At 40.8% G+C, this 8737-nt stretch overlaps 1 protein-coding gene across 2 annotated transcripts in view; it reads right to left on the bottom strand.

Moving 5' to 3' along the window:
• nr6a1a (nuclear receptor subfamily 6, group A, member 1a) overlaps positions 1–2163 on the bottom strand; it is a gene marked incomplete at both ends in the record, with an annotated part of 153439 nt that extends 151276 nt beyond the window's left edge. For both annotated transcript variants that reach the window (XM_083644060.1, XM_083644061.1), the window contains one exon: positions 2094–2163. In XM_083644060.1, the coding sequence (XP_083500186.1) occupies positions 2094–2163 (70 nt within the window). The remainder of the gene's footprint in view (positions 1–2093) is intronic.
• Between the last annotated feature and the right edge of the window lie 6574 nt (positions 2164–8737).

Raw genomic sequence — 8737 nt, 5'->3', positions numbered from 1 at the left:
TATAGGGCCTAATTCTCATCACATCAACATGTCTTTGTGAAACATCTCATGTATTATTGAGCATTAAAATTAGTTATTTCTTTCAAGAACTTTCTTCAACCAAATGACTTGATATTGAAACAAAGGCAGTCAAATAATGAGATTGTCTCTTGCTTCAAGGGTTTGGACCAAATTCCTGAAACAAGTGAAACTCCATTGGAATAGGGACATTTTTACTGTGATTATCAAATAAATATCTTTGATAACCTTTTAACAAGGGACAAAATGCCATCATGTGAATCAATGTGTTCAAGATAATGTCACTGCTCAAGGAGATTGTTAAATCAAGTGAATTTGCATTAAACCACACCTTCTTAAACATCAAATTCAATGACTTTTCAAGGACTTTCCAGGGCCAATTCCCTCAAATTCAATGCTCCAAGGCCTAGTTTGAGACAAGGAACCAGATGAAATGCTGTTAGGGCCTACAAGACTGAGAATGTTTATCATGAGAACTACCAGGCTTTGCAGAAGCTCACAGACAGCAATCACAAAGAGAGAGGTTCAACACTTCTCAATTGTGCTGTGTTAAAACTATTTACTAATGTTAAGTAGGATATATATATATATATATATATATATATATATATATATATATATATATATATATATATATATATATCCTACTTAACGTTAGTAAATAAATAAATAAATATATATATATATATACAGTATATATATATATACACACACACACACACACACAGTATATAGGCTATATATAATTTGTATTCTTGCACAAAATGTATAAATTCAAGCACTTTCAATAACTCATGTCTATGTTTGTCTAAGTTAGGAGGACCTGTGGGAAAGCAGCGTAGATCTAAGTCATGGTAGATCTGAGTCATGCTAAAGTGTGTTTGGACCAGGCTCCTTGGTCGGGTTAAAGGAATTTTAATCTAGGAAATGTCAATAAATCTTCAGCCACCACATGGCAGGGGGCACGATATGGGACTGGCGCCTGCCTGGAAGCTCTGGAGCAACGTATTGTATATAGAGGGGTGAGCCTGGGACTGGTCAATGAGCAGAGACTTATACATGGAAACAGTAAAAAAAAAAAATAAGAAAAAGTGCAAAGGTGAGCGGAAAATCTGTTTTCCACTGTGATGTGATCGGATCGGTTCCTCAATCAAGTCAGCTTGGACGCCCCCCTTACATCCAGGTGGATCCAATTGATCTCCAAAAGACAGTATAAAAGAGGCGGGCGGGGCTCGGGCTCGCACCCCCCGACGTCCCCTCCTCTCCTCTCCTGCATTTGCATCGTTTCCATCTTGCACCGGATTTTGGGACTAAAACCTCTTTAATGGCTCCAGGGCGTTCTCCAAGTTCAAAAGTTCACCTTTTACGATCTCCCCGAGCCTGACTGGCCTGCACCTCCAAATAAAAACATTCCTACCGACCTCTGGTCACAGCAAAGCCCCACGACTGACACTATCTGACCGCCAGCAACAAGCAAACACACGCTGATTACACAGAGGAGCGTCGATCGATTAATTAATCGGGTTCTCCATTATTTACAGACATGTAGCCTACTGGTAAATAAAAAAATATATAAAAGAAAGTAGACAGCTAGGCTACAACTCTTATCATCTAGGCGAAGAGCGAAGACACACCAATAGGCATAACACAAATCAATGATATTTTCCGATTCGACATTATAGGCCTATATCAATTTCACACATGCGGTTTTGCACCTTTCAATCCACGCCATAACACACAACCTTACAAAATGTGTGTTTTAAAATGTGTGTCTGTGTGTAGCTTGCATGCGTATTTCTATTTGTGCTTTCATTTCCACACTGGATAGCCTGCACACACACATCAATAGCCTGTCCTACATGTAGGAAATGAGACGGTTGGTGTTTCTGTTGATTGTAGGCTATATATCCAAACTGATCGTCGGGCAGTGACGGAGGAGGGTGATGCGATGTGGTTTAATCCGAAGAATGCGATGCGCCTGATGTGAAGGTAGGCTAGCCATGTGTTTTACAGTATGTCACAGTGATGCTATGTTTCCATTGGAGCGAAAGAGCGAGCGAGCGAGCCTACCGTACCGTTCACAGCCTTGGCTTGGTTGCTTCTCTCCGGGTAGTCGAACCCATTCGGCCTCTTCTCTATCTCCATCCTCCTTCATGGGCTGGTCTGGAGGCACACGGTGATGCTGAAGAGGATGGTGCTGAAGATGAAGGTGGTAGCGGGGTTAGGCTAAACTGGAGTCAAACGCGCTGGTTCCGCTCGGAGCACCGTCCCATGCTTTACTGCTTTGCTGGTTCCAGTCAGTCAGCGGGAAGTGGGTCCACCACACCCCCCGGCCGTGCTGCCTTCACTGTCCGCGGGGAAGATAGGAAATACCAGCTTTGTGTACAACACCTTTGGCTAGGCTATGTTTAGGCCATCGACCTATCATATATCTCAGTGGTTTAGGCAAGTAACAACATTTTTTGATTCAGGAAGGCTTTTTCGTCTTAACTTTTGTGTTAACAGTCTATTTTTTCCCTTCGTTTTTATTTGTACGTTTTTAATTCTGTAGCAGTTTGAGATTCACTAAGAATGAAAGGTGCAGTAGACCTACAAATAAAATAGGCTACATTATTAGGCTATTAGATTTATTAATTGGTGATGGGCCTACTTAAACATGAGCTCAGACTTAGCAAATAGGCTAAACTCTCAAAGAACTGTCCCGTTCAACACATCTATGCTTGTAACTTTTCCACCCAGCAGATAGGCTATTATAGGCTATATACATAGCCCATGTTGTGTCATTATTTTTGCAAACATATGTTGTGTTGTAAAATAGAAAGAAAGAATAGGCTAAGTGTGGCTATTCTGGCGAATAGTCATGCAGCACACAACCTGGTAAAGCTATGGTGGATTTATTTTCGTTTGTGGTTGATATGGGCAATGTGGTTACTCCCACACGACCTGAACGCAGCATAAACACACACAGAGATTACGCAACGAAGAAGCCAGCTGCCATGCTGCAGGCATTCTGGGATATGGAGTCTCTGAGGCCTGACCTGACGTCCGATGCGCGGGAGGTATGGATATCCTACCGAGACCAACACCACCATCTTCTGGACAACTGCAAGAAGTAGCATACAAATACAAATCTGTGCTCAACTAAATAGACCCTTTTCACGGGGGGCATTTTGTGTCAAAAAGGCAGAATAAACACAGGTGCAAGCAGAACACTAATGAGGGTTTCCAAATTCCAATCATGGAAGTTTGAAACCCTCATTAGTGTTTTGCTTGCACCTGTGTTTACCCTGCCTTTTCGACACAAAATGGCCGCGTGAGAAGGGTCTATAATGGAAACTTATATTTAAAACAACTTTCCAGAAAGTTTCCACTGATTAAAAATGCATGAATATATTTTAAATATATAGGCTATATACCTTTTTATAACACATGTGCAAGTGCAATGTGGTAGGCTATACTATAGCCCAGAGGTTCTCAAATGTTTTTCAGCCAAGGACCCCTTACAAGATGGAAAATATACCGGGGACCCCCTCATTCTGATTTGTGATTTTGGGCTAAGCTTAATTGTTTCTATGGTAACCTGCTTGACTTTTAAAATGATAGGTTTGTTAGATTAGAATGTAATCCATGAACCATTTTAGATTTAAAGCATAACATATTTTCGTTGAACTATGAAGCTTTTGCACACACAAAAAGCTTTTATTTTTATGTTCCTGAAAACTTTTCGCGGACAACCTGGCAAAGTGCCACGGACCCCTGGGGGTCCCTGGACCCCCATTTGAGAACCACTGCATAGCCTACTATGCCTACAGTAGCAATAATACAAGGGATCAGCCCTCCCTCCCTCCAGCCAGGAACCATCCTCCAGCCAGGAACAGTGGGCAGCTCTCAGTACAGCGCCCTCTGTAGGATGGTCAGCAACAGTGGGCAGCTCTCTCAGTACAGCGCCCACTGTAAAAGCAGTGCTTTTTATTCTTTACACTAACATATGTAACCTCAACTCAACTGATGTTTTCAATGTTAAATTTGCTGATGATACAGTGATTGTTGGTCTGATCACAAATAATGATGAAATGAAATACCGTAAATGTGTGGATGAGTTTGTAAATTGGTGTCATGCTAGCTTCCTACAGTTAAACACCAAAAAAACTAAGGAAATGATTTTTGATTTCAGAGCAAAAGGAGGGACACATCAACAGACAGTCATTGCTGGTGACCGTATTGAAGTCGTAGATTAATATAAATATCTGGGGACAGTAATCGATAGAAAACTGACATGGGATTCAAACACAGGTGTCATCTACAGGAAGGGATTACAACGACTCTACTTCCTACGGAAGCTTCGACAGTTCGGAGTGGACAGAGATATAATGATTCTTTTCTATCGCTCATTTATAGAGAGTATCCTCAGTTTTTGTTTTATTGCTTGGTTTTTCTCATTGTCAATCGGTAACAAGAGCAAACTAAATAAGGTTGTTAATATGTCTAGCAAGATTGTAGGCCAACAACAACTTAGCATGACGCGGCTCTGTGAGTCTCGTGTAATCAGGAAGGAGAGGGCAATCTTTAGTGACACATCACACCCTCTCAGCGCTGAATATAAACTGTTGCCATCAGGACGGAGGTACAGGGTACCGCCTTTGCGGACCTCCCGTGCCCAGAGATCTTTCATACCATCCAGTATTGGCCTGCTTAATAAGCTCTGAACACATGAGCTCTTGTAATTTATTTATTTACCTTTTTTTTCCACTGGGGTGGGGTTGGTGTGAAGCTCTTTGTGATCATATCCGTTGTTATTGTTTGATGTATTGTAGTCGCATTGTGTTGTACTGTATTGTATTGTATCTTGTCTGTACTGTATTGTCTTGTCTTGTGCTGTGTTTTGTCTGACTGCTACAGATGCAGGACAACTTTCCGAAAGGACAAATAAATACTACTACTACTACTGTAGGATGGTCAGGAACAGTGGGCAGCTCTCTCAGTACAGTGCCCGCTGTAGGATGGTCAGGAACAGTGGGCAGCTCTCAGTACACTGCCCGGAGACCAACTGATTTCTGTGTCATCGCTGGTCAAACAATGTCTTCTTGCATGTTTTGAGTGGGGGGTTGTTATCTGGAGGAAACCCCTGGGGAGCACGGGGAGAACATGGACGAAACCCCCGGGGAGCACGGGGAGAACATGGAGGAAACCCCCGGGGAGCACGGGGAGAACATGGAGGAAACCCCCGGGGAGCACGGGGAGAACATGGAGGAAACCCCTGGGGAGCACGGGGAGACATACAATCATGATGCACTGTACCCCCAGTACCCCACATGGGGAGACATACCCCCAGTACCCCACAGCGTCATACCCCCAGTACCCCACATGGGGAGCATACCCCCAGTACCCCACAGCGTCCCAGGTGGGAATCACACCCAGGACCTTTGTTGTGATGCTTTCAAATGTATATTTTATCCTCTTATTCTTTTATTTCCTTGTGTCAAGCATTTTATGTGAAGCACTTTGAATTGCCTGTGTATGAAATGTGCTATACAAATAAACATGACTTGACTTGACCTTTTTACTGTGAGGCGTGAGCTCTACCTCTGTGCCACTGTGCCTCTATGTTTCCTGATCTGTTGTCATGTTTTGTGGACTGAGTGGAGACAAAATAGATGACAATAAGCGAAAATAGGCAAAGATTGAAAATAAATAGGCCGGTGCGTATGTGACGTCACCAGGTAGACAATCAAAGCAAGTCATCACAGCCGGGCGGGGGATATAATAATTAAATCTATTTGATATTTAATATTGTTGTCTTCTTCCTATTATTCTACTATTATTATTAATTATTATATCCCCCGCCCGGCTGTGATGACTTGCTTTGATTGTCTACCTGGTGACGTCACAGACGCACCGGCCTATTTATTTTCTCTTGTAACTGCTGTCATTCATTTGCCTGATGAAGACCCGACAGGGTCGAAAGCTTGCCTTCCTTGAGCGCAAATAAAAGCGGGAGCTTCCAATCAGTGTGCGGACAATTCCCTTATTTTTTAGCATTCAAATTCAAACATGTAAAACATGTTGTGTATGTGGAGGATATCCAAGACAAAAGTGTTGACCCCCCCTGTCTTTTATGGGTTACTAATCATAGACTTACTAGTCTAATTTTGTTCTAAATGAATGATGATGTAATCTGTGAAAAAATAATAAAAATGTCATTATAAAAAAAAAAAAAAGTAGATTTGTAAATTCTAGTATATAAACTGTTTAATAACTTGCTAATGGCAGAATCTACACTACCAATGAAAATATGTTAAATGTATGCACAAGCAGCTTTGTCGCATAAATGTTCAACATGTGTACAGATTAGGGGTGGGAATCGCTGAGTAGCTCACGATACGATATCGTCACGATACTTGGCCCTCGATAACGATATTATCACGATACAGCGATACTGCGATAATCGATATATTGGAAGACGATACATCACGATACCTGTGTAACTGAAGAGAAAAAAATACCCCTAAAAGGCAAGAAGCAGGTATTATGTATTTATTAGCAGAATTGACATGAACTCTCTCAGAGTTCACTCAAGTCAAGTCAAGTCAAGTCAAGTTTATTTGTATAGCACATTTCATACACAGAGGCAATTCAAAGTGCTTCACATAAAATGGTTGACAGGAAAATAAAAGAAAAGAAGAAAGTAAAATGGACATTTAAAAGCATCACAAAAAAAAAGAGTATAAAAAGTGCATTAAGCAACTTCATTAAGCACATAAAATGGTTGACAGGAAAATAAAAGATTTAAAAGCATCACAACAAAACTTAAAAAAAAAGAGTATAAAAAGTGCAATAAGCAACAGGCGCAGCAGTTGCAGAAAGAGCTCAAACTTATAGAGCACTCATTGGGTTTGCATAGTAGCTGTCAGCAGTTAAAAGCGACGGTAAACATAAAAGTCTTTAGTCTATTTTTAAAAGTAAGTAAGGTTGGGGCAGATCTGAGGTCTTCAGGCAATTTGTTCCAGCTAGCAGAAGCATAGTGGGTAAATGCAGCCTTCCCGTGATTTGATTTGATCCTAGGGACAGTTAATAAGCTGGACCCTGTTGACCTAAGAGTTCTAGACGGTCCGTAGCGTGGGAGCAATTCAGCTATGTATTTTGGGCCTAGGCCGTTAAGTGATTTATAGACTAATAACAGTATTTTAAAATCTATTCTCTGACACACTGGCAACCAGTGTAAGGACTTAAGAACTGGAGTGATATGATCAGCTTTCTTAGTCTTCGTTAGAACTCTAGCAGCAGCATTCTGAATAAGTTGAAGTTGCCTAAGTTCTTTTTTGGAGAGACCAGAAAAAAGGCTATTGCAGTAGTCTAACCTACTATAAATGAAGGCGTGAATTAGTTTTTCTAGATCCTCACTCACTCATACCGTTTTCGATACCACGGAGGAAAAGTTACACATTAAGTCTTTTTATTATTATTATTAAAACAAGAAAACCTATATAACCTACCTACCTATATAATTTCTAAAAGTAGATATTAATGATCAAACATTTCCATTCATGTAGCCTACAGTATTTATGTTTTTGTTTCAACTACAAACATAAATAAACGTCAACTTGAAACTATGTTTGAACTACCACACAGCATAATATTTTAGCCTGTTTATTTAAAAAAAAAAAAAAAAAAAAATTTTTTTTAAATAAACATATCGATACTTGGTGCCAGTGTATCGATAACGTATCGCAAGTGGAAATATCGCGATACCGTGAGTATCGATATTTTGTCCCACCCCTAGTACAGATGGAGTGAAGGTGTCTCTGTTTAGAGCAGGGGTGTCCAAACCTTTTTGAATGGGGGCCAGATTAGATCATGTGAAATTAACGGGAGGGCGGTGTGAGTGAAAATTCATTGATTGATTGCTTATTGATTGGTTGTTGATCATTATTGACTCTGTTCAATAATGATCTATGGTTCTCTCTCTCTCGAAAGACGTCTCTCAAGTGAACTATTTGGAATGACTCAGCATTTATGCGGTTCCCTTTCCCACGGGAGAGCACTCCTAGGGAGAGATAACATTGTCTTGTGTCTTATGAGAAGACCAAGGTTGAACTTCTGTGAGCTAATGTAATTTGACACCAGCCACCGGAGAGGAGAGGGAAGTTCTGTAGAAGTGGACAGAGATGCTTTGAATCTGTGCATATTACTTTGAGATTTGATCATGGTGTGTGACACTCTGTACAGAGGGACCTTTTTCATGGAATAAATCCTCCTTTATTCATTTTCAACAAGCAACTGATTTACTGATGCATCAACCAAGCATTTTATTTATTTTCCATTACACCGGCCAGCTGCTTCTCGCATCATATGGATTATAAAAATAAAAATAAATACAATTGTACTCTAAGGATTTTGTTTACCATCTGAAAACATGAGTTCTGCCTGTGTTGTTCCTACTTGGTGCTTGTCTACAAACTGTATGATAGTGCTGTCATCGTTAGGTGAACAGAACAAATTTGAACTTGAACTTGCTTGATTAACCAATACTGTGTGGAGGGCCACATATAGTATATTTTGAGACAAGCCGAGGGCCACTTAAGATCGGTCATCTGGCCCCCGGGCCAGACTTTGGACATGCCTGGTTTAGAGCATACTGCACACACCACTCTATACTGCTCACCTGTGGTCAGATTACAGACAGGAGGTCAAGCATGCACAGACTTCAAGTGGCAAATAA

This window comes from Poromitra crassiceps, assembly GCF_964638095.1.
Source record: "Poromitra crassiceps genome assembly, chromosome: 10".
Lineage (NCBI taxonomy): Eukaryota > Metazoa > Chordata > Actinopteri > Beryciformes > Melamphaidae > Poromitra > Poromitra crassiceps.
This window is presented reverse-complemented; position numbering and strand designations above follow the sequence as displayed.